At 40.8% G+C, this 27,097-nt stretch overlaps 1 protein-coding gene and 1 long non-coding RNA gene across 3 annotated transcripts in view; one reads left to right on the top strand and one right to left on the bottom strand.

The window, feature by feature from the left end:
- The window catches only part of LOC140896331 (uncharacterized), a 497,972-nt gene that overhangs the window by 425,721 nt on the left and 45,154 nt on the right, over nucleotides 1-27,097 (bottom strand). The window lies entirely within an intron of this gene.
- Nucleotides 1-27,097, top strand: part of CDH5 (cadherin 5) — a 56,572-nt gene that overhangs the window by 26,552 nt on the left and 2,923 nt on the right. Inside the window, exons 2-11 of the mRNA XM_073307948.1 lie at nucleotides 5,682-5,877; nucleotides 12,759-13,047; nucleotides 13,139-13,255; nucleotides 17,086-17,253; nucleotides 17,724-17,911; nucleotides 20,872-21,125; nucleotides 21,867-22,009; nucleotides 24,108-24,232; nucleotides 25,597-25,705; nucleotides 25,986-26,231. Of these exons, the coding sequence (XP_073164049.1) occupies nucleotides 5,695-5,877; nucleotides 12,759-13,047; nucleotides 13,139-13,255; nucleotides 17,086-17,253; nucleotides 17,724-17,911; nucleotides 20,872-21,125; nucleotides 21,867-22,009; nucleotides 24,108-24,232; nucleotides 25,597-25,705; nucleotides 25,986-26,231 (1,822 nt within the window). The 5' untranslated portion in view covers nucleotides 5,682-5,694. The remainder of the gene's footprint in view (nucleotides 1-5,681; nucleotides 5,878-12,758; nucleotides 13,048-13,138; nucleotides 13,256-17,085; nucleotides 17,254-17,723; nucleotides 17,912-20,871; nucleotides 21,126-21,866; nucleotides 22,010-24,107; nucleotides 24,233-25,596; nucleotides 25,706-25,985; nucleotides 26,232-27,097) is intronic.

The following is a 27,097-nucleotide window of genomic DNA, read 5'->3' as shown; positions in this document are numbered from 1 at the left end:
CGAGCAGCCTCTTGTTCATATTCCGACCTATTCATGATGACAACAGCACCTCCTTTGTCAGCCTTTTTGATTATGATGTCAGAGTTGTTTCTGAGGCTGTGGATGGCATTGTGTTCTGCACGGCTGAGGTTGTGGGGCAAGTGATGCTGCTTTTCCACAATTTCAGCCCGTGCACGTCGGCGGAAGCACTCTATGTAGAAGTCCAGTCTGCTGTCTTGACCTTCAGGAGGAGTCCACCTAGAATCCTTCTTTTTGTAGTGTTAGTAGGGAGGTCTCTGAGAACTGCCTTATTCTTATCTTAAAAAAAAAAAAAAAAAAAAAGAAGAGAAAAGAAAAAACCAGACCCCAAGCATTTTTCCTACCATGTAGCCCTTTTACATAGGGGCTTTAATAAAAGTTACAACCATAAGCCCTGAATAACAAACAATTTTTAAAAAAATTTCCCCCTATGTTTTAGACTAAATTGGTCATTTTTTAGTAAGAACTATTTGAAGCTGCAGCAAAACCCGTTAGCAAAAACGGCATCTGTGCATCAGTAGATCAGAGATAAGAAGGCTGCTTCTTCCCCAAACTTTTTAACAAGTGCAAGTAAAATTATATTATGTCTTGTAAAGGAATGAACACTTGAAAAGACAAGCCTATATGAAGACAAATCCCTTCATTTAACATTTTTACAGGTGTTTCAATAAAATAGAACATGCAGAAATACCCCAGGTTTAAAACCACAGGGCCTTAGTTACAGCCAGTTTATATTCCCCTTATTCTGTAATCCAGTGGATCAAAGAGAAGTTTATTTTCCTCCTCACTTTTTAACAAATCCATGCAAAAGTAATATTAAGCTTTCGTTTTCTTAGGACTTTTGGATTTTAATATGAATTTTTCTGTTGCATCATCAGAATGTCTTTGTTTTTAAATATTTGCAACCCATGTGCTGAGACACAAGTACAAACTCCTGAGTTTGTTTTGGGTCCATACATTTTATTAACATAATACAGCACAGGTGGGAGCTGTGGCTTTCTCTACATTTTAAAAACAGATAAGACTAATTAGGCTAGCCACTGATCCATGCACTATAGCAGGGATCGGCAACCTTTGGCACACGGCCCGCCAGGGTAAGCCCCCTAGCCGTCTGGGCCAGTTTGTTTACCTGCTGCGTCCACAGGTTCAGATGATCACGGCTCCCATTGGCTGCAGTTCGCCACTCCAGGCCAATGGGGGCTGCAGTAAGTGGCGGCCAAGCCCATGCGGCTTCCCATAGCTCCCATTGGCCTGGAGCAGCGAACTGCAGCAAGTGGGAGCCACGATCAGCCGAACCTGAGGTCGCAGCAGATAAGCAAACTGGCCCGGCTCACCAGGAGGTTTACCCTAGGAGGCCGCGTGCCAAAGGTTGCGGATCCTTGCACTATAGTCTGCCTTAGCAAGGCTCCAGGGGTTACCCCTTCAGTTTGCTTGTTTTTTTTTTTAAACAGACTTCTTTCCTAACTTTTTAAACACAGTTAAAGTTTTAACACATGGTGAGATTGCATTGAAAGATACTTTGTGAAAGTTATAACAAATATTTTATTCCATTTACGGATTGTAAAAGACAAAAACCATCGCTTTGTGACTGCATGAAACTCAGAGATAGGCTATTTGAAGAACACCCCCATCCTCGACTTTTCCCCCATACTTTTAAACACTTGCTAAACATGCAGTGTTTCATTGTATAAAGTTTGTTTGTTTGTTTTAACATTTAACATGAAAATACAGCATTGACTGAGATGTAACATAACATGACCTTTGTTAAGGATATTCTGTATGCAGTGAGGCCTATTTGAAGCATTATGTTTGTTTTTTTAAAAGTTTAATATGAAAAAGCAGTATTGACTGAGATGTAACAAAACAAGGCCCTTCTTAGGGATATTCTGTAGAAGTTTAGTGAACTAAAAAGGCTTAAGATACTAGCCTATCCTTTTTAAAATAGTTGTTTTTTTAAAGTACCAAAACAGCAACTGGGTAAGAATATGAAAACTGTCAATTGAAGGGAGAACAAACAAAAAAATAAACAAGATTGCTTTTTAAAGTTTGGATTTATACAAAAAACACAAGAAAAAATTAGCTTATGTAAAAAGAGGAGGTTTTTTGTTTTGTTCTTTTTTAAAAAGCTAACACAGAGATAAAGAGTCTTCCTCCCCACCCTGCCACACACACTTTTCTAACCCCATCCCAACCACCACCTCCTTTCTCCTCTTTTCTAATGTTTTTTAGAAAATCTAAACCGAGGACAAACAAATTTTTTAAAAAGCCACAGCCACAGAGATCAGCCCATTGGAGTAAGGAAGCTGACCAGAGTTTTAGGGGGAATGTTGATAACTCTTTTAGTGAAACCGTTTCATAGGCAGCCATTCTGTGTTAGTTGTTATGCTTTAGCACGGGCAAGCGTTCGTCAGTCGGAAACACTTTCCCACTTTATGAGGTATTACCTCCTACATCCTACGGCCTATCAGAAATATTAACAAAAACAAACTTAAAGACACTATGTAGCAATGCCTGCAAAGCAACAATTACAATTTTGTTGTTCATTATCTTGTCTAAGCTACTAGAGAATATATTTTTGTTTTTATAAAACCCTTTTATGCAAACTGTAATCCTTGATGATGTACAGCATTAAATAATATGAAACAGCAGACAAGAGACCTGAGACATTGTTGAAATCTGAAGGGTCATGATTAAGTCCTAATTCAGAGGACCTGAGGGGGAAATGAAAAGGTAAAGCCGAAGCAGAAGATGGTATGATTTAAGAGGGGTTCTGGGGCTGCTTTGCAATGGTCCAGATGCCCCAACAGCCTATATCCCTCATCCACAAGCACCAGGGCTGTGTGGGGTGGGTGGGCCTTTGTTAAAGCAACAGGACACTCGTATACTTCTTGTTGTTGACAAACTGTAACCTAACTGCACGTATGCTACGGGAACAACCTGCTTCCCTTTTGACAAACCTCACACCCCTTTAACTCCATAAAAACACGCTTCACACAGTTATTTTCAACTGACGTTTTATTTTACAATACACCCTCTTTTGTTCCCAAAACACACTCTAACTGTTAGTGTTTTTTCTTAGAAAGATTTTGTAATTTGCTGAACAAAGACTACTTTCAACATTTCGCATTAAACATTTATCTGTCGGTTTGATGATTTCATCTAAAATGCTATTTGGGTCCTTGGCCTCTGTCACTTTATCCACCAAATCTGCCCCTAGAGCTAAATGTTCCTGGGTTACACAGAGGCACTGCAGTGCATATCCCAACCTGGTGATGATATTTAACACACTCTCCATACACAAACTATAGCTAATTTCTTTAATTTTACAGTTCACATCATCTAAAGACCAGTACATGCAGTTGTGATGTCTCTGACTGGGGGCATCTATGGTGCACCCAGGACAATCCTCATTTTGTTTCTCAGGCAGTGCTTGATGATTCCGTGCAAAACGGCTTGCACAAATCACTGTCTTACAGTTATGAACTCGCACATGCTTAATACCAAATTTCTCCCTCAACTTTAGATAGTACAGGCCTATAGAATAAGCATCCCCTTCTGTTTCAGCATTCTGTTGAGCATCTGGGCAAAAACAGATCAGGCCCAGTCCACTCGGCCCTTTAGAGCCGTCAGAGTCCAGAACCTCCAAGTCCTCTGAAGAGCCATCGCTCAGCTGCTGAAAAATTCACAGTAAGAAATAAGTGTAAGGCATCTTTGTACTTTTTCCATAACCTGATTTAAAAACCTTTTACACCGTGTGTCAAGAGACCCTTTCCGCATGCAGCTTTTAAAAACAACAAATGAAATAGGTCTCTGTGCAGGCTTGATCCAAAAGGCTCTAGCCAACCGAGCACTGGTGAATGGGTCCCTGCCAAACTATCCCTTGAACTTTCTTACATACAAGGTACCTGTGCCTCGTCTCCGTACAGCCCTTTGTTTGATTCGTTTGGGTTCTCCTGGCCAGGGTCTGGAGTCTCAAACAAATCTTGGCCCAGCGGTCTGGTTTCGTGTTTCTCCATCGCGTTGTTCTTGCAGGTACACGCATCGTTAGCGATCCCCGTTTCCCCGCTCCCATCACCCGTGTCAAACACTGTTTGCCACAAAGGTATGTTTGTTTCTTCAGGTCCCATAGCAGCAACCGTATAATGTCTCTTCATGAGAGGCTTGACTGCTTGTGTTGGCCACGGACTTCTAGGTGCAGCCATCTTTAATCATCAGACCCATTTAAATAGAAGCTTCTCCTTACTTAGGGAGGGAGGCCACCTGATACTCTTACCAATAGTTTAGGGCTGCCATTGCTTTCCCTCCCTAAAACATAGGGGGAAAACTATTTTATCACTATAATTTAGTTTTATAAACAGGTTCTCTGTGTTTTTAACCCTGGGATGTTTCTGCATGCTCACTTTTTATTGAAACATATGCAAAAGTGCTAAATGAAGGGATGTGTCTTCATATAGGCTTGTCTTTTCAAGTGTTCATTCCTTTACAAGACATAATATAACTTTTACTTGCACTTGTTAAAAAGTTTGGGGAAGAAGCAGCCTTCTTATCTCTGATCCACTGACTCACAGATGCTGTTTTTATGTGGCAGTCACTAAATCTTTTGCTAACAGGGGTTCTGCTGCAGCTTCAAATTGTTCTTACTAAAAAATGACCAATTTAGTCTAAAACATAGGGGGAAACTTTTAAAAATTGTTTGTTATTCAGGGCTTATGGTTTTAACTTTTATTAAAGCCCCTATGTAAAAGGGCTACATGGTGGGGAAAAATGCTTGGGGTGTGGTTTTTTTAGATAAGAATAAGGCAGTTAAAGATGGGTGGGGGAGGGAGATAGCTCTTGTTTAAAAACCTTGGGATTATAGCATTGGTTCAGGAATCGCGGCTCCCAGTGGCTGCAGTTCGCTGCTCCAGGCCAATGGGAGCTGCTGGAAACGGTGTGAACCGAGGGACATACTGGCCGCTGCTTCCAGCGGCTCCCGTTGGCTTGGAGCAGCGAACCGTGACCACTAGGAGCCATGGTTGGCCAAACCTGCAGATGTGGCAGGTAAACAAACTGGCCTGGCCCGTCAGGAGCTTTCCCTGCACAAGCGGCGGAACAAGTTTGGGAACCACTGCTCTAAACCTTACCAAAGCTTTCTTATTTTTAATCTTCATGCTCTCACACACTATTCTTTCAACCTTTTTCTCTAAACAATCAAATGTATCAAAGCACAAGCACGCAACATACCCCCTATTCAAACATAAAAAAAATAATCTTTTCTTCAAAATGACTGATGGCGCCAAACTTCGGTGCCAACAGAAATGGGGACGGAGGGCAGGATAAGCCGTAAATGGGACACAGAAACCTTTCAAAAATACATGGTGATGAAGCTATCGAGATACATACTACTGATGGAAATTCCATTTTTTTTTAATCAGGTTTAGTTCTACTGTAATGAATTGGCCTGATACTCTAGAGTAAATCCAGTAACTTCGGTGGAGTTAATTGTGACCTATATTAGTGTGTGAACAAAAGGTAGGCTCTGTAGGGTTATAGGTTTGGATGTTGAGCTCAGCCAGAGCCATTTCTGAGCCTTCATGAATTTGGCCATCTCTAGCAACAATTTATCATTGCTTAAGAAATCTGTTCTATATTCCCTACTGTTCATATTTTACAATGTTTTCTAGGTTGCAAAAGAAGATGAAAACGCTTATTCTCCTTTTCTCCCTGATCTTGGCTCCAGCCTCCGCTTACACAGAAGATTTCAAGACAAAACTAAATCTTTCACCAGACAGTCATAAACGATTTAAAAGAGAATGGATCTGGAATCAAATGCATATCATGGAAGAGATTAATTCACCATTACCACATCATGTTGGAAAGGTAATTAACAATGTCAATCAGTCAGCAGTTACTAACTAGGGTGAATTAATACCATCCAAGAGCATGATGAACAGCGTTACTTTTTGACATTGTAGATGTGATAGAAGAAAGAAGAATTGTAATGTGGTTTTAATCCCAAACTACAGGATAGGGGTAATGGTAACAATCTGAAGATTTATAATAAGCCAAGAAGAATGTTACAAAAATAAAGTTACTTGATTTGTAAAATACAAATCAGTTTTATAGATTGGTTAGGCATCCGTGCAACTGGGGAGTATTTTGGTGGCATACAGATGTAATGGGATGAATTGTAAATTAGTTGCACTAAATATTACACTACCATTTTATCTTCTTTCTGAAGCACAGGCCAGAATTCTGTCTTTTAAGGGCCATATCTTCTGCTGGTGTAAATTGGCCCAGCTCTGTTAACTTCAGTGCAGCTACATCAGTTTACTCAAGCAAAGGATCTGGCTCATGCTTCTAAGTTCTAAATAAATGTATTGAGAAGTGAACTTGTGCTTTTGTTACAATATTCATAAATTCTGACTACTGTTCTCCTTTTACAGGGAAAGTGAGTATGAGGAAGTGGTTGTGGGTGGTTCAGTATCAGAGACAAAACTTGATTACCAGAGAAACTGTATAATTCTATAGACAATAGAGAAATGATTAGGTAGTTTAGCATGCCAGTCTCTCTCCCTAGATACACATTACTACTTCTCATCCCCCAATGACTGTACATTAGTATCTGGTTATTTAGGGAGAGTTAGGAACCCAATTTACAAACTGCTTTGGGAATTGTGGAGTTAGTGATAAATGCCTGCAGTAAGCAGGGGTAGTTTTACAAGACTACTTAATAAATTCTCTCTCTCACACACACACACAAATCACTCATTTAAATTTAAGTATCAAAACTATGCTAATCTTATTTACCCTCTACTCTGACTCTCCGAAGTCAATTCTGCTAAAACAACCTATAATCTGCAACTTTGATAGATTTATGTGGCAGTCATGAAACAAATTAGCCTACAGAGCATTTTGAGACAGTTGATCCACCAACAAGCAACACGGTCTATTTTGAGAATCCAGTTTTACTGAAAATAGATTTAATCTGTTCATTGTGCAGCAGAAGTGCATATTCTAATTACTCCACGGTTGCCCCCTAAAAATCACATATGACATTACTGAACTTGTGCTTCACTTTTAAAAGGATAATAAAGCTCTGATATGCTTAATATGTGTAATTGTAGATTCATGCGTCTGCATTTCATTATTAACTGTAGATACCAATCTGTGCAGATCAAAAAATGAAGAGTAATTTGAATGAGATGCTTTATTTGTGCACATTTTTTTTAATTATGCCAGAAGTCAAGATGCTCAGAGTATATTTGATGCAAACACAAAAACTTGTGTTGTGTGCTCATTTAATTTGATGATTTGTTATTTCTGCACACATGAATTATAAACAGCTAATACAGCAACATAGCTAAGGAATGGATGTAGTCAGTGTGAATAAATCAGATTTCAGAAGTTAATGAGTTTATGAATAGATTTTACCCTCACCAAGCACCTGATTCAAAGCTCAGTGAAATCAATAGGAGTCTTTCCATTGATTTCAGTCTGTGTTGTATTGGGCCCAAAATACAATTGTAGCAAATCTGAAGAAAGTTCTTTCTGCTTATTACCTTATGGATTTCTTTAACAGGTCCTAATTTCAAAGTCATAGGTCAGATCTACAACTTTACCGCAAATCCAGAGGAAAACTACCTTTCCAAAAATATATTACCAGATCTTCAGCTTCTTACAGTCTCAGAAGAGTTTAAGTCCTACCACTTATATCTGCAGGCTTCCTAAATTATACTGTATTTAGACTAGTGTCATTATCAGCACTCAATCAACTTATTTCCGCGTGCATGGCAAATTTGCATATTCTAATTAAACAACTGTGTTGACTGCAAGTCTCTGTAATAAGAAAAATCAGTCACCATGACATATAAAATGTCTCATGAACACTAGATGAATTAAATATACTAAAGGGATACAATTCTAATCTGTCAGCCATTCTCCAGGCATGCTGCGTTCATGGCTAATCTCAAACAGGTTGTCAATTTTTGTGTTTTGTTTTATTCATCGAGCCATCAAACAAGAACCATGAAAATTTGGCAGCTAAACCTGACATGCATGCTATATACTGCAAGAGTGAACATCATTTGAAAGGCTCCCTTTAGGTATACGCAAAGGGTGGGATTTTAGGCCATTGCCCACCACTCTTGAAATTTACTCTCGTTAGACTTCATGTAAAAGTTTACAATGGACTTTAAAAGGCAGAAGAGTTATACCAGCACTCACTCAGTGGTTTGATTACCACTTTATGGTAATATCTTAGATGCAGTTATGAGATTGACTTGTTTGGTTTTGTTTCTTTTAAAAGAAAGCCTACAGTTCTCAGATTAGACCAAAATGGGGGGGGCTGTGTTTGGAAATGTTGTAGTCCTCAGGTTTTATCACAATTTAGTAAAAAATTGTTAAAAAAAAAATGAGCCTTGACCTACTTGCAAACTCGTTTTCTATAGGGCATTGCTCATAAAATCCTGTGATTAACTGCACATCACCCTGGCAAAGTTCTTCAAATGTAGTCCTTCAATCTGAACAAGTTTGACACTTTTCTGATAAATGCAGCTGTACGTTTTCTTCCCATGTACGACAATCAGCATCTGTCAGCCTGCCTTGGTAAAATGAAACAGACTTTTCTGGATCAGTGCTGTTTACTGGCAGAGAGCGAGAGACAGAAAGAGGCCATAGGGTATTCTCAGATAACACAGGGCATTTCTGTTTCATTTCAGACCAATTCAATAGGAGATTGAGGAGAACACCTCTATTCCTGGTGCTGTCCTAAATAAGAGAATAATTCACTTTGTATGGTGCTCTGTGGTCTTCCAGCAGTGGAATGCTTTTGATTACTTTTCCAACGTCTGCATTCAGTGCATTGGACTGAACACTTAAGTCTTTAAATAAAGGCCACAGCAGCAGGCATGTAAAATTGAGTGACAGTAGTAGGAATATGCTCATACAGTTTGATTTTATTTTTTATGACCTGGGATGCTTTCCCTGTAGGTTCATCCCCACAACTGTAGCAAAGGCAATTTTGGAAGTCCCTGTGCTTTACATTCAATCAGTAAAACAGAGATTGTGAGAGAAGGCAAAGAGTACGCTCCTACCTTTAATATGTGGTGGAAGTTTTTTTCCCCCATGTGCTAATAGGACAACAGTGGAATGGAAAATTTACATCACCAAGTATAAGAAGAAAAGAATTCATACTGTAAAGCAGAGAATCTTCTATTCTTTGTAGTTCAGTTAGAGTAGGAATGGACACAGTAATGGGATGCTAGCCAAAATTCTGTGAGACTGTCTTATCAGTCGCCTGAAAACGTATCAAGAGAGGGCACTTCCTTGGAGCATTGCAAGGGGAAAGGGCTGATCCAAAGCAAAAAACGTCAGTGGAGAAGCACTTATCCCATGAAGAAATAATATTCAGGCATCTGCTTGGGAGCTAGACAACACCCACAACAATATGAATTTTTCTGACACATTTAAAAGAAGCAAAAAGAAAAGGAGTACTTGTGGCACCTTAGAGACTAACCAATTTATTTGAGCATGAGCTTTCGTGAGCTACAGAAGTGAGCTGTAGCTCACGAAAGCTCATGCTCAAATAAATTGGTTAGTCTCTAAGGTGCCACAAGTACTCCTTTTCTTTTTGCGAATACAGACTAACACGGCTGTTCCTCTGAAACCTGCCATTTAAAAGAAGACTGCTGTAGGGAACAATCTGGCACGACTCCCTGAGGGGATGAACTAGCCAATCTAATAAGCTTTTTCCACTAATCGGACCATGATCTATCTGGGCAGATTCTACCAGTGAGAAAAGTAAAAGCTAATGAAAAAAGTGTTAAACCCACCAAAATTTACAATCTCTCTCCCTCTTTAGCTAGACTTTCATATCAAAATCATAGCACCTAGGCCTAAGACCACTTTACGAAGTTAGGAAGCCCTTCAATGAAGAGAACTTTCTTCCCACAAACTCAATCACAAAATTAACTTTGAAGGAACATGTTGAAATATACAAATACCTGCATAGAATCTACTTATTGAAGGGTTGTTTTTTTTAAAATCGGAATAGTTTTAAAGCCATCATAAGCATCTCTCTTCACTAAGGAAATATATGAATGGTGCAGAGCTGGTGTAAAGGCTCTGGGTCACATCAGTATGGTCCCTGGTGCAGGGGATGTGCTGGGGCATCCCAACAACCTGAGAAGCCTTGGCTGCCAGAATGACCTCTGGAGGTCACTGTGAGCCAGCAGAGTTCAAGCTGCGCTAAATTGCATCTTCGGAGTTCTAAGTCACCCCTCAGCAGCCACAGGATCAGGGAGCCACAAAAAACGTGACGTAAAATGGGGACTAAAGGAAGAACAATTCCATGACATACTACAAAAAGGGAAGGTGTAAACAAAAAACTGTTTAAACAGCAATAGCCTGACCATCAGCAAGCTAAAGCAGAAATGCTAAACACAAAAACAAATGCAACCTCTGATAACATCAGAGATGTAGGACTGGAAATTCTTGGTTAATTATAAGGACTGCCAGTGAGTATCCAACTGCAATAAATGGAATCAGAGTGCTAATATATCGAGTACATATATCATTGTATAATAAGTGTTATTTTAAGTGGTTTAAATCTTCTGACAGAAATTGGGAGATAAAATGTGGAAATAGAAGAATCATAAAGTTACCTCCAGATTAATAATAATGCACAGAACCAGTAGGGGGAGTGGATTCAATTATTTTTAAAAAGTTGATCATATATTTTTTCCCCTTTTCCTCCATCCTTCTTATGTTATTCATCTTCTTAAATTGTAAACTACTAAATCTTATTACATGCTTTGAAAGCGCCTAGCACATTGAGGTTACTACTATAACCCAAATAGCAGTAGAAGAAATAATACATTATTAATACCAGGATGTGACAGATGATCCACCACTCCAAGGGGCCCTGGATTCCATGGATGAAATCCTGACCCAGTTGGGCGTTTTGCTATTGACTTCACTGGGGTCAGGATTTGACCCCATGATCCAAAATCTGTGATAAGTGGAACACGTGCCTAATGATCATAGCAATCCGAAGTTGAGTGTTTGCATAATATTTCCATTACAGAAATTATAAAAATCCTCAACTGTTCATCAAGTCCATTTATTTTGTCAGTTGAAATGTCACATACTTGCTCTGGTTCAACATTTGGGTAAGGTTTACAAAAATGGCATTAAAACCAAGAAACTTAAGCCTAGATCTTCAAAATTAACTAGTGATTTCGAATGATAGCTTAGGAAACCTTATTAAAAAGAGGGCCAAACTTTCAGAGGGTGGGTCCTAGGCACTTTCTGGAAATCAGAAAGTCATTAGTCACTTTTGAAAGACTTGGGATAAGACAACATTATTGGAAAAACAAAACTGGTGAGCGTTTCCAGTCTCCGCATTTAGGTCTGAAAATTCAGGCCATTTTTAGTGGGACAATGTATATTGCTAATAGCTGGATTGAACTTATAAAAAGAGTAGCTAGGAAGAGGTGATAGTGGAAAAGCGATATAGGCATCAAATGGCCTCAAAAACCCAACTGTAAAGTTTGGTGGTGCACTTCTGGGTGTATATAAATGTCGCCTTTCTGATTGTAAATTGGATAACTGCCTGTCAAGGTTCCTCCCCCACTCTGAACTCTAGGGTACAGATGTGGGGACCTGCATGAAAAACCTCCTAAGCTTATCTTTACCAGCTTAGGTCAAAACTTCCCCAAGGTACAAAATATTACCCCCGTTGTCCTTGGACTGGCCGCTACCACCACCAAACTAATACTGGTTACTGGGGAAGAGCTGTTTGGACGCGTCCTTCCCCACAAAATACTTCCCAAAACCTTGCACCCCACGTCCTGGACAAGGTTTGGTAAAAAGCCTCACCAATTTGCCTAGGTGACTACAGACCCAGACCCTTGGATCTTAAGAACAATGAACAATCCTCCCAACACTTGCACCCCCCCTTTCCTGGGAAATGTTGGATAAAAAGCCTCACCAATTTGCATAGGTGACCACAGACCCAAACCCTTGGATCTGAGAACAATGAAAAAGCATTCAGTTTTTTACAAGAAGACTTTTAATAAAAAATAGAAGTAAATAGAAATAAAGAAATCCCCCTTGTAAAATCAGGATGGTAGATATCTTACAGGGTAATTAGATTCAGAAACATAGAGAACCCCTCTAGGCAAAACCTTAAGTTACAAAAAAGATACATAGACAGAAATAGTTATTCTATTCAGCACAATTCTTTTCTCAGCCATTTAAAGAAATCATAATCTAACACATACCTAGCTAGATTACTTACTAAAAGTTCTAAGACTCCATTCCTGTTCTGTCCCTGGCAAAAGCAGCATACAGACAGACACAGACCCTTTGTTTCTCTCTCTCCTCCCAGCTTTTGAAAGTATCTTGTCTCCTCATTGGTCATTTTGGTCAGGTGCCAGCGAGGTTACCTTTAGCTTCTTAACCCTTTACAGGTGAGAGGAGCTTTCCCCTGGCCAGGAGGGATTTCAAGGGGGTTTACCCTTCCCTTTATATTTATGACACTGCCCATCCTTCAAAGGGGAAAATGAGGCAGGAATTCCCTAATTTATACTTGATTTGTGCAAACCAGCAATTGCAAATTATTTATAGATGAACTAAAGTAATGGCTTTAGCTAGTTGTTGAATTTATCTGTGTGATTATTATGTCCACCTCCAGGCTTAAAGTGTTCTGTTTTCAGATTTTAAAACTCACTTTTAACTCCCTCAACTATGCTTTCTAGATCACATCAAGTGCAAGGAAGAAGAATGCTATGTATGTTCTTGAGGGGGAATATGCCAACAGCATCTTTAAAGTCCGTGAAGACACCGGAGATGTGTATGCATTTGAGAGGCTGGACCGAGAAAAGAAATCAGAGTATAATCTGACAGCTCACTGTATTGACAGAACAACCAACAAGGAACTGGAGCCACCATCCACATTTATCATCAAAGTCTATGATGTTAATGATAATGTTCCTGTGTTTGTACAAAAAGCATTCAATGGTTCTGTCCCAGAAATGTCACCAGTAGGTAAGTTCTTTGACTACTCATTTCTCCTTATGTTTCTGTTTAACAGAGGGGATTTTTAGTAAAATGTATCATTTGATAATTCCTTCTCTAGGAACTTCAGTCACCAAAGTGACAGCAGTGGATGCTGATGACCCAACAGTTGCAGGTCATGCCACAGTTATATACCAAGTTATTCAAGGAGAGCGCTATTTCACAGTTGATGAATCTGGTAGGCATGACACACATTTTTCGACTTTTACCATATACGTTACAAAATGTCACACGTTTAAGCCTTTATCATTCTAGCCAAGTGGGAGAAGGAGTTGGAAGTTTAGTCATCAGCAAGAATGTATGTATTTACAGAGAGGTTTTGTTCTGGTACAGTGACAAAGTGTCAATGTCTGTATAATTTAGGAATGTAAAAGTGAACTGAAAAACCAAAAGACATTTGTGTGCTAACTGCTGGGGGGGGGGGGGGAGGTAAAGGGGTGAGTTTTCCCCGGTGAAGGCAGGTGCAGCGAAGGCAGTATAGCTCAAGGCTGAATTGAGCTGAATTTAGCCAACAACTTCTGTTCTGAGTGAGCTCATTCATGCCACTGACCAGGAATAAGAACAAGATAGCACAGAAATACTGTACATCACTGAAATTCTTAAACCTGTTATAGGGCAAGGGGTGGCTGTATCCTAGACCCTTCATTCAATCTCTCCATGGGCATCACTAAGTGACAGGCTCATGCCTGTATTTCTCTCAGGGTGGAATCCCACAAATAACCCCACTTTTAGACAGGGTCCTCATGTCACAGTATCCCTGTTTGCCACCCAGGAGTCCTCTGCTACAGATTTCCCTTTGGCAGCTGTGACCAGCTGGTAAATGCAGTGACAGAGAACAGCCTCTTCAAAACAAAAGTATTAATAACGTATCCATAGGAACGTAACAGAGAGGGAAAAGGTTAACACAGTATGCATATAGGCTTTTGTTATCTCCCGTAAATCTTTACTTGCCTAAATGTGCAAGTTTGTCCCAGGACAAGTGTCTGCACCTCTCCAGCCTCTGCCCCCATCTCAGTCTGATTTTCATTGTCTCCCCCTGAAGAGCTCATAGAGAGGCAATCCTTTCATCTGTGTCCAAGTGTCTTTGTCCTGGGACCCCTGAACCCAACTAATCCAGTTTATGCATCTCACTGGGGGGATAACAGGTAGACTTTCAGCAGTTGATTTGGCCCTTAAGCACTGACAATTGAGTTAGTCATTGTCTGCCTTACTGGAGCTTTGTAAAACCACTCAGGATTGTAGTTAACTTTTATAAATACTGTGTTTACCTCTATTTTAGGTCTACCATCATGCTGTTTGCTATATGGGGCAGAGAGTTAGCTCCCACCGTCTTCATACCAATTACAAGGCATAGATTCACTAATTTTTCCAATAAGTGCAATGGTCACCTTTTTGATGATATAGTACAGCAGGAGGGTTCCTATAAATATTCAAACTATAGAAATACATTTGAAATATGTAAATGAATTTTACCATTTCCCAGAATCTTTATGCATATAAATAGCAGCTTCAAGCTGAGGTTGTGTCTATAGATTAATTAAAAAGGAAGTCTGACAGCTTTTCCAGACACCTTTTGAGATAGCGTACAGCACTCATTTTTTCCACCACCCACAGTCAACTGATCTCCACTAGAGAAAAAGGCTGCATCATTTGTTGAATGCCACGACTTCCATTGTTACATTAGATGCATTCACGTACAAAGCCATGGCACCATAGTTTGGCTGGATGTACATGCATGCAGCATAGCACTGAACTTGACTTCTCCAATAAGTTCATGGAGACCTTGCTCTGCAAGCCCTCGAGGACCTTTGTGGAGCTATTGTTACACGTTAACGTGCTTGATCTGCCAATGTTTTCTGTGTCCAGCCACACCTCAGATTATTCCCATGCTAAGTAGAAATAGGGGGCAGCGCATGAGCCTGATTATATCCAGATGTACATAAAATATTGCTTCTACAGAGTACATGTACACACTTTAAAGGGCTTTACCCTTACTCCCAAATACCTGAGCGTTTCCTAATTCATTCATCATACAATAAACCCGGCTATTAGATGTACATGTTTAAACCAGTAACGTTATTCCCAGCAGTACACTGTGCAAGGATCCATTACTTTTTCCAGCTGCAGTACCTCTACAAAGGATATCTATAATAGGAGAATACTATTTAGCCAGTGTTTGTGGCTTTGTAATCAAAATATTCAAAAATGCAAAATAGTGTATGGAGATAAACAAAACATCCCATCATTTAGAAATCAGATTTCTAACCACAGCATTAGAAGCAATAGCCAAAACGCTACTTAAAGCCAACAGCAGAAGTACACGCAGGGACATCTAACAGAAGATTGCCAAGAAGTGAAAAATGCTAGAATAAATGTGACAGGTTGGACCCCCCACTTCGGCCACCTGATATATTGGGGTCCCAGTGAGCCCACCAGCCAAGGCTCCCTCACCCTGTCCTGCTGCACACGCACACACACACACACACACACACACACCCCCAGTCGGGACACACCCAGCTGTAGAACCACACAGAATCTGCAATCAGCAGTGTGTGGAAAGACTCAGCTCGGGGAATTGCCCAGCACTCCAGTGCACACACCTTCTGGAGTATAAACCCAAAATTATATGGTCTTCCACTGTATGGAGATCTATACAGCGTAAGCTCATGAAATTCGTTCTCCCCCATCCCCTAGTTATGAATCACACAAACCAGGTTTTAGAATAAACAAAAAGATAAAAGTTTAACAACTTCAAAAAGGTAGATTTTAAGTGATTATCAGGGATAGAAAACATTAAAGCAGATTACTGAGCAAATAAAACAAAATGTGCCAACTAGGCTTAATGCATTAAAGAAATTAACTACAAATAGTAATTTCTCACACTAAATGTTGTTTTATGCAGGTTGTAGAGTTTCTTGAAGGTAAACTGCACTGCTTTCAGCTTAAATCTCCTCATATACCCTTCACAGGCTGACCTTTCTCACCTGGGCTCAGCTGCTGTCCCACCCACCCTCGCAGCTTAATTCCTTTGTTTCTTCTGGTGTTTTCAGCAGTCTTCCTTCTTGGGGAGAGAGGCAGTGGAGACGAGCCAAGATTAACTCATTCCCCAGCCTTAAATAGGATTTACACATTGCAGGAATCCTTTGTTTCCTAGTTTGACCCCCACCTCTTCTAATGGAAAAATACCAGAAGTCCAAAATGATGTCCAGAACTAGGTGACATGATCACCTGACCCTGCAGGGTTAAAGCAGCCTCCCAGGAAACTTCTCAGGAAGGAGGCTAGAGTAGTATCTTCAAAGTCTCATTGTCCTTCCTAATGGCCCATCCAGGCTGTTTGCATACTGTCTGGTGGGCATTCCCCAGGTGAAAACACAGTTGTAATTATTACAGAGTCAATATTTCTAACTTCAGACACAGAAATGATACATTCATACAAACTGGATAATCACATTCAGTAAGTCATAACCTTTCCAATAAACCTCACATGACCCATCTTGCATAAAACATATCTTAGTTGTGCCATATTCAGGGCCATCCTTACCCATACGCAAAGTAGGCAGCTGCATAGGGCACCAGAAAATTTGGGGCACCACATTTCCTGGTGCCCTGCGCAGCTGTGTGCTGCTCCAGCTTTTCCCGCCCCGCCCCAGCCCCGCCTTTTCCTGTCCCTGCTCTGCCCCAGCCCCAGCCCCAGCCCCAGCCCCCTGAGGACTGCAGTAAGGCTGGGCCTGCACTCACCGGCCGCGGGAAGTGCAGCGACCAAGCCCCAGCCACACCGCCGGTGAGTGGTTCCCCCCTAGCCACCAAGACAGCCCCACCCTCCGCAGAGGCCTGGGGCCTGCCCCCTGCTCCTCCCCTCCCCCACACCCCTTTCCCTGGGGGCGGGGCTGCGTAGGGCCCCAGAATTGCTAGGGACGGCCCTGGCCATATTCATCTCATAACAATACTTCTATGAGGAACATGGGGCGTAACATCACAAACTGATCCTTTTTAATGTGTTTTTTAAAGGAGTGATTTCTACAGCCACAGCTGATTTAGACAGAGAGACTCAGTCTACATACGAAATTGTTGTTAAAGCAAAAGATTCTCCAGGGCTTCACGGTGGGGATTCAAGCACTGCTACAGTCATCATTACTTTATCCGACATCAATGACAACTTCCCAACATTTAAACAGCGTAAGTTGTGAGAGTGATTTTTTGTTTGAAAGGCACGAACAGGCATGATTAAAACAAATGGTTTCATCAGAGTTTATCCAATCAAGATTTATTTCTTTATAAAAATTGCTAAAATATCTCTTGAAATGATTAGAACTTCCTCCCTTCCCGATTCCTCATTTCCCACCCCCCACCCAGCACTGTATGCTTAAGTTTGATTAAAGGCCCTGAATTTTGCAATTAAGCTGTGATGCACATCCTGGGCAGAATAAATCCATTCAGTGGTATCTTGACATTTTTGAGCATCAATGCAGTTTTTAAAATTAAAAACTTACTTTGTCTGCAGGGACAAATCTCAGTATTCTCTGTGAAATTATGTTCTTGTTACTAAAAATAAATTGAGATGAACAATTGATTAACAGAATTCTCACTTGAATGTGTGGTGTTTAGGGGGCTGTGGTTTTTAAATTTGTTTGTTTGTTTTAAAACAGAATCGTTCCACTTTAAAGTCCCTGAAAACATTCGAGTAGGAAGTGAAGTCGGCAGATTGAAAGTAGAAGACATTGATGAGCCACAAAACAGAAACACGAAGTATAATTTTGTCAGAGGACACTATAGAGATACCTTTGAAATTATACCAAATGCATTCACCAACGAAGGAATAATTAAGCCAAAGAAGGTACAATTCCTAGTGACAAAGAAAAATGTGTTGTTTGTTGTGTTGACAATTGATATCTAGGCAAGCTATACTCTAAAAACAATATGGAACAGAAAAATCCAATTTTTTTTTTTTTAGTTTCAAGGTAACATACATATTAAGTGCATTGATTCGGTATTAGTAGGATAAAAAACTCATTTTCCCACACAGTGTATAATGGAGACTTACCTGATCAGATGCCAGATTGCACACCTCAGATTCCCCTCAGCTTGGCGTCTTAGTTTCCCCTGTCCTTAGGTATTTGGATAGCTTGGTGGGCCAGTAATTTCAATGCTTTGACTTTCCTGACCCCCTTCTGGGGTCAAAGTCCAAATGAAGTGAAAAATTCAAACTCTTCTAGTTAATCTCTTTACCTCTCCCTTCTTTAAGTTTTATAGCACTTTGTCCTCCCGGAGTCTTCACTGCCTTTCCCACCCTTTCCCCTGCAAACAGGAGGGTTTTCACACTACCTCCAGGTACTGTGGTAGGGGCTCCACGAGCCTGGGCCTTCCCCAAAACCCTGCCCTCAAGCTCCCAAACCTGCGTCACTGGTATCAGGGATATTTCATCATTAGCTTCAGCACTACCAACCCCAAGAATTCAAAAATCATGACTCCGCCCCCCCAAAAAATCATGATACTACTTTATATTATAAATTCAGTTCTGTTTTTATTTGCTTCCTGGTTCCTGAGCTGTTTGACTATATATACACACTTCATGTTTTCAAGCTTTTCTTTGTCGTCAACAGGACTAGAATTTTTTTTTTTTAAATGAAGCTGAGATTCTCAGATCCCTCTATTCCAGCATCAGGGTCTTAAACACAAAGACTTCATAAAAATCGTAAGAGCTGGTAACATTGGCCTCGTCACTAGGCCTCCTCCATGGCCTCTTTCTGTGGTGTTCAGTGATCCCACAGTGCTGAAAGTGGCGAGTGCTTGCAAGATTTATTGTGATTTATTCTGAGTCTGTTTCTAATTGGCTGAGTTTAACAAGAGCTTCACAAAGCCCCACCCAAATGCTATCCGGGAAGCTCAGCCCTTAAAGGCACAGCCGCTAGTACCGCAGTTCCCAACACACCTCCACCAAACTGCTGCTCTTCCCCAGGTCTCCAAGCATCTCCTCCTCCCTGCAGGCCTCTCCCACTGTGGGGAAAATGCTGCTGCTTATATTACAAAGCAGGCATGACTCTTCCTCACCTGCTCGAGCACATGATCTGGAAGAAGGTAGGGGTGGGAGAAAAGGGGAGTCGGGACTTGAACTACTTAAAGGCTCAGTTCATTGTTTGAAGTTCATAATGGACAAGAGTCATCCATGATGCGATTTCACTGGAATCCGTGGAGTTTCCAGAAGAATGAATTTGTCCCCATGTTTTTGTCTCAGAGATAAGTTTGCACTGTCCTCTAAGGCAAAACGTCAATGCTTATGTAACAGTTTCAAGGCCATTGTCTCTACCACTATGTCCAGTCATAAGTTTAACACCTTTATCACTATTTAATTAGCATGTTTCAGATTAGTGTATTATATGAGGAATACTGGGTATCTCAAACACTGCTGTCTACACCTACACTATCTACAAGGTAGAGATGGACTCAACCTTCAAAATTAGGGATGGTTGGTGTTTTTCTTAAAGCCTCAGCTCTTACAGTAATGTGATTGCAGGAGAATCTCAGATTTCATTAAAAAAATAGGTTTCTAGCATTTATGGTTGAAAAAGGGAAAAAAAGAAAATGTGAACCCTAAAAACAAAATGAGAAGACAAAGAAATATACCCACATTTTTTTACTTCTCAAAATCTCATGATTCTGATGACTTGTTACATGGCTTTTGAATGCTTCGGACAGAATACCAACTCAGAGATTATGAGCATCTCAACATTCACAGCTGTTTGGAGATGTTGTTTTATTTTCTTGAGTCCTGTGCAGGCTGTGAAATCTCTCTCCAACGTTTAGGTCAGATCCAAGCTTTGCAGTAGGAATCCTGAATATACACACTTTATAGCCTTAGTGAGTTCAAGTTACAGCAAGGCATGAGATGAAATTTGCAGCATTCCTACTGCCCTAAATATGCAGCTTTTAAAAAAAGCAAACAAGACAGCACTCGAAGGTATGGTGCTGATAGGATACAGAAAAGGAATTCTGCCCGCCCCCCTCCCACACACACCCCCAAAAAAGAAATACTATACCGGATTCTTATTTCATTGTAGATTAAATTGTTCTCTCTTGGACATGCCTACTTCCAGGCATTTCTGGCTACATTAAAGCACTGATAATATTGCACCACTCCAAACTCGTGGCAAAATGTCCAAATCTCTCCTGAGTTCAATTGCTCTCACACGTAGCATGAACGCTGCAATCTACTCTGCACACAGTGAGCAAGTTTGGCTGAGAGGCCTATCATAGCCAGCCTCTCTTTGGTAGGTAGGGCACCAACAGACCTCTACCATGAAATAAGAATCTGGTATAGTTTGTTTACTATTAGCTGGATTGCTGGCTGTAGTTTACAGTTAAGGGTCTTGGCTCTCAGGCAAGAAAGCCCCATCTCCTGCATTCAATGAATGTGGTTGGGAAGGGCAGAGATGTGGATTTCAGCCTCACCTTTCAAGAAAGGAGCTAGCTCAGATCACCTTAGACTAGCTATCCTGCCTACGGTCAGAGATAGCTGGCTCTGACTGAAGCTTGTAGCCACAGAACTGTAAACATAAAAGTACAGACTGAGAATTATGTGCTGAATTTTGAATAAAGACTAGATTTGTGAAAAAAGTCAAGCTGCTCAAGTAATAAATACACATAAAATGGGAGAAATTCACTGAATAAATGATTCCCTGATAATCTCGTTCCGTTACAACATACTAGCATTTCCAAATCACACATTGCAGTACAGTGCTTTAGTTTGCATATATAGCATTTTTATTACTGACTGAGAATGTTTCTCTTTTCATTTAGCCATTGGACTATGAAAAAATAAAAGAGTACAAGTTTGACATTGAAGCAACTGATCCAACAGTTAATATGCGTTTCTTCAAGTCTGGTGGGCCAAAGAGCATTGCAGCCATTACCATTGAAATTCTTGATGTTGACGAGCCTCCCATCTTCTCTCAGCCATCCTATGTTTATAAAATAAAAGAAAACTACCTCCCAAAAAACCCACTTGGCACAGTTTTGGCAGTAGATCCTGATGCAGCAAAACGGAAAATCAGGTAAATGATGCTGGATACTACATCAGTTCCCAGCAAATGACATTGTTATATCTTTAAAATGTTGAGAATTTAAAGGAAGTTGGCCAAACTTTCAGAACTGTGTATGCAAAAATGCATAATCTGCATGTGCAGTCACACACACACAATAACTGCACAAAAGTTAAGTGCCTGGGCACTTGCACATGCAATTACCACATACAGTCACTATGATAGCACATGCGCATTATGCCTATGCAGATTAGCAGACAAGTGAAAATGCACAATTCTGTAGGTCTTACTTTATGTTTTTGTACAATTACTGTTGCAATTTTTTATATTGCAACTACTGCCTTGACATGTATAGTCTCCAAAATTAAAACAAAGTGAACTAATTTAAAATCAGCAAAGGAGTAATAAATAAATAAATCTACACAACAAATTTGGGAAAATTTTCTAGCTGACATAAGATATATTGGGCTAATTACTCTATTCTGGCCCAGGTAATTTTGGGGGGAAATTCTATCTGGTGAGGAGGGCTGGAAGAGAAGAAAATATTTCTCTGCCACGTGTTTGAAGCTGTTTAAAATGTTAGTCCGAGAGGAGAATGGTTAGCAAAGCGCATGGTAAATGCAAATGATCAGATCTGCAGTTTATCATATAATTTTGAACAACTTCCAGACCTTCTGCTATGAATCACTGAAATGCTACACACTGTTACTATTCTTGTTTTGTTGAGGATTATCCTTCTTAAATAAAACACAGATATACCCTCCGAAGATCCAGCCCTAGTGGGGACTATGTCAAAATATCCAATAGTGGAGATATCTTCATCTCAAAGCCTCTGGACAGAGAAGCCAGTGCCTGGCATAACCTAACCGTGGCAGCCCAAGAAATCATGGCAGACAGTAAGTGTCAACTAGAAACCGGTTTCATTGCGGGGGGGGGGGGGGGAGAGAATCAGTATATTTCTTCTGAATGATCATTGTTTAAAAGAGGGGAAAAAAAGCCAAACCAAAAACAAAACCTGTCAACATTTGACACAAGCTAATGCACCCCTTTGATCAAAGTGCCTATGTTTGCTTTAGAATGATTTTGCATTGCAAACGTTCAAATCCAACAAATGTGTATTTCAGCAAGTGAGCGGAGTATGCTTTTTTCAGAATTTGACTGTTATTAATATGCAAATTCACTCAGCTCATTAACCAGAATATACCTTGTTTCTTTAAGCTAGTCAAGGGTTCTCAAACATCATTGCACTGCGACCCCCTTCTGACAATAAAAATTACTACATGACCCCAGGAGGGAGGACCAAAGCCCGAGTCTGCCCAAGCCCCTCCACCCCAGCTGGAGGGACCAACGCTAAAGCCCCATCCCCGCCACCCCGGGTGGGGAGTGCAAAGTCAAAGCCCAAGAGCTTCAGCCCAGGCAGGGGTCCTGTAACCTGAGCCCTGCCACCCATGGCTGAAGTTTGAGCCCCGCTGCCCAGGGTTGAAGCCCTGGAGCTTCAGCTTCAGCCCCGGGCGGTGGGGCTTAGGCTTTGGCTTCAGTCCTGGGCCCCAGCAAGTGTAACGCCAGCGCTGGCGACCCCATTGAAACAGGGTTACGACCCATTTTGGGGTCCCAACCCCAGTTTGAGAACCGCTGAGCTAGATATACTTTTGAGCCAGTGCATGGCTGACACTCAACAAGCAGTCTGGAATAGCAACTGTTCCCCAGGATGTTCAGGTAAATGGATTTGTCCAGAGGCATCCCCAGAGCCTGCCACATCATTGTCATTCACACCTACTTATTGCAGGAAGGGCACAGAGCTCAACCTCCAAAGCATGCAAGATGGCAGAATCCCACTACACAGCTGCTGGGACAGCAGCAACCCTGCATAGCATCACTCTAAAGTGGCCTTGTCCCACTTCTCCATCAGAGGCAATTTCACCTCTAATAATTTCCTCTTAGTTCAAAGTACTAGTAAAACTGAAGGGTACGAGGAGGAAAAAATCCACATTATCTATGTTCTACTGGATTTAGTGAATGTAACTTTCAATATGGCACTTTAATGATACTCAAGAACACTGCTTGGTCAGCATTAAAAGGTGAAGTATAGATTCTGTAAAATACAATGTATGTTTTAGATTCAAGGTAGCTCAGCAAGTCTTCTCCCTCTAGAATCCAGAAACCAGATTTAATACTTAGCCTTCAGTACAAATGCAATGAATCACTTAAAACCACTAACCTTTATGCCTGGATCTCTAACATAAGTCATAGAAAAAGCATCTTGCCTGATTATACTCCCACAGTACAAAGAGAGCAAAATTCGCCTCACATCCATATGTAGAGCCATTGTAACCACTTCCCAGGCCAGACCCTTCAACATTTAAGTCCTGCCATAAGAGCCAAGGAGCAAGTGGGAAGGAGAATAGCCTCCTTGTTACACTTTGGCAATCTTCAACTGGCATACATTCCTTTCGGGTTATAGACAGCTGGCATAGTTTAGAGCAGCCCCTAGGTAGTTACAACCTACACAGAGTCCAGCACAGTAAATCAGGGAGCCGTAACCAGCTCCCCCTCATCCCATTCAACCCTGTGTAGGAACAAATCTGGGCCTAAATTCACATCTAATAAGTAGGATGAGCATAAATTCATCAAAGTGTGATATACTGTACTATTCTTGCTCATTATGAAGAAGTTCCATGAATGATGCAAAGCACAGGACAAGAATTCTGTATGGGGCTCAGTCTGCAGACAACTGAATGATAAATCATCCATTATTTTATAAAAAGAAAAGGAGTAGTTGTGGCACCTTAGAGACTAACCAATTTATTTGAGCATGAGCTTTCGTGAGCTATAGCTCACTTCAGCATCCGATGAAGTGAGCTATAGCTCACGAAAGCTCATGCTCAAATAAATTGGTTAGTCTCCAAGGTGCCACAAGTACTCCTTTTCTTTTTGCGAATACAGACTAACACGGCTGTTACTCTGAAACCCATTATTTTATGTTTATCATTTCAGATAGACTGTCTGACATAGAATCACATACACAAGTTTATATCCAGGTTCTTGATCAAAATGACAATGCTCCAGAATTTGCTCATCCTTATGAGCCCAAAGTGTGTGAAAATGCTGCACCAGGAAAGGTAGGTAATACATGAGAGGGTTGTTTCCATTTATACTTAACCATATATCTACAACCACAAGTTAAACCACAACTCTTTTGATAAGAGTTATCCTGTTTGCTAATCCTAAATACTGATCTGCATGTGCTTCCAGTGGCTACTCCATGACTGCATTGATTTCGGAGCTGTCAGCCCTCAGAACTTTTCTACTTCGGTCTTTTTGCTGCTATAATACAGACCTATCACTTCACACACACACACACACACACACACAGAGCATCCCTCTCCTTAGTCCCTCTCCCTCCCATCGAGCAGAAGGTCAGCAGTATGCATGCACATTAGTCATTCCAGTTCAGTTAACCCTACAAGGTGGCAGTTATTACCAGCAATTCATTTTCCATCTACCTAATATTCATACATGCAAAACCTGAGCTATGTAACATAGGCAGGCGAATACTTGAGTAAATATTAAGATTGCAAATTTCATCAGCGCCCAATTTGTGTGCCAACAAATAGAGTTGGTATTTTTAGGTGTCATGGGTTCCTCAAGCTGCAGCTTTTACATGTAAGTTTTTTATTTATATTCATTAATTTACAGTTTTTGAGCCAGATTCTACCATTTGATGGGAGCTGTGTGTACAGACCCAGGGGTAGTATTTGATCTTTAACTTGATTTTGAAATACTTTTGGTATATCATTTATTGATGTCATATAGATTATTCATCTGCCATACATCCAGTAGCTGTATTGTGTGTTTTCGGTATTTGGGGGAGATTTTCAAAAGCAAGCAAGGAATTTAGGAGCAGAAGTCTTAGACATTCACTGTTATTAGTGCTCTAAGTCCATTAGGCACTTTAGAAAAACTCCACCTAAAGATATTTAAATGAACATTAGTTTTTTCTCTTTATGGTTAATTACAAGCCATAACACAGCCACACCGCAGAGTAGGAGAGAGAATCCCTTTCCTGTGTGTGTGGCAGGATTGACGCTACCTGGCTTTTAGCACCTGCTACTGTGGGGGAGTATAGAGACTCTGCACCAGTTTCTCTCCATAAAAAGTACGTAAGCAGGAAATAGGCAAACCCATCTTTCTGACTCTCCGTCCACACCAGCCAGTGGATCTGACTAGTCATGCAACGGGGGAAGGAAGCAGCCCTTTGAAGAGGGCTATAATCAAATTACTCCTATTGCACTGCAAAGGATAGGAGGCCCCAGGAGGCACTGCGCCTCTCTGGGGGCCCCTCTGGAGTGATGCAGCTTCACACAACCTCTTACTGCAGATGGTCCATGAAAGGCCCAGCACAAGCTATTGCGTTACATAAGGAGTGTTTTTACCACTGTGTTCACTGCATACCTGAAATTTATGAACTTTGGAATCTTTATAGGTAATAATCAGGATTTCAGCTACTGACAAGGATGAAATGTTGCCTGGCGTTAACTTCAAATATTCCCTGACCACAGAAGATAGCAACTTCACATTGGTTGACAATCACGGTAGTGTATCCCCTCAGTAGATTTCAGCATATAGCAAAAGAGGCACCAGGAAACAGGAGGTGAAAACTAGAGATAATCTGTGATGGGTCCAAGTGGGCTATTGTTATTTATAAACAAGGTTTTTTCAGCAGATAAAGAGTTGTTCATGCCCACCCAACTATTTGCGGGGTTCCTTAAAGGCTCAGTTAGCCTCAGGGGATTGTGCCAGATGATTGGTAATCTATAAAGAAAGTCAGGAGGCTGACATTATCACTTAATTAGATGTCATTACCTTTTCCAGAGAACACAGCTAATGTCACCGTCAAATATGGACAGTTTAACCGTGAGCGGGCAAAAATCCACTACCTACCTATCATCATCTCAGACAGTGGCACACCTGAGCTAAGCAGCACAAACACACTTTCCATCAGTGTCTGCAAGTGTGATGAGAAAGGAGAATTCACTTTTTGCGAAGAAGCAGCTAAGCAAGTTGGAGTTAGCATTCAGGCGTTGGTGGCAATTTTTATCTGCATCCTCACAATCCTTGGTAAATATCTGATATTTCAAGCATACTCTGCTCTTGACATGTTCTTTCTAATTGAAGTACCTGAAGTTGTGATCTTTTCCAGGATCAAAAAGAACATTTTAAGAGAGTCAGTCAAATTCAGTAAACTCTTGCATTTACTTTCTTTTTGGTCTATGAGAATAGTTGTCTTATTGTAACTAAGGAGCAGTTGTAATTTCACCATTAATATTATTTAGCACCATTAGGCATAGTGTAACTGTACATGAGATCTGAGCCAGAGAAATAACAGGGCCCCTATCTCAAAAGGCTGAATTCATATGGGCACAACAATGCAATAAGACACCAATAGAAATGATATTGCATAACCCATTAATAGTGCAACAATAGGCTGCTGTACTTGATGTATGGATATTGCAGTATTGTGAATGAAAAGCTGGTATCCAGGATTGTAACTTGGGTGACATAAGAATGCATAATGTTAAAAAAATATTAATATAGTGCTTAACATGAACTGGCTGACATGTGGGGATTGGCTGGGTGATGGAGCTGTTCACCTTTAGGTCATCAGTTTGAGTTTAACATGGACTGGTAAGGGTGAAAGTGAGTATTGTTTGATAGCCTAGATGTTAAATGATTGGATGGTCCAAACTCAGTTCCTGGTGGACAAATATCCACATCACGACGCCACACCCATAAGTCAGCCTCAGCAAAAAAGAGGTCAAATGCCAGCTGATTATGGAGGATGAACTATGGTCTCTCTGCTAGAGATATACCCTCCAGGGCAGGGCTCAGGCATATTGACAGGGCAGCATAGGGAAAGCTTGCACTGCTGTTGTCTGTTCTGTGTTCATGACTACAGGACTTCAGGTTCCAGGACTAACAGTCTG

Source organism: Lepidochelys kempii, chromosome 12, assembly GCF_965140265.1.
Source record: "Lepidochelys kempii isolate rLepKem1 chromosome 12, rLepKem1.hap2, whole genome shotgun sequence".
NCBI lineage: Eukaryota > Metazoa > Chordata > Testudines > Cheloniidae > Lepidochelys > Lepidochelys kempii.
The sequence above is the reverse complement of the archived record's forward strand: the minus strand, read 5'-3'. Positions and strand labels throughout refer to the sequence as shown.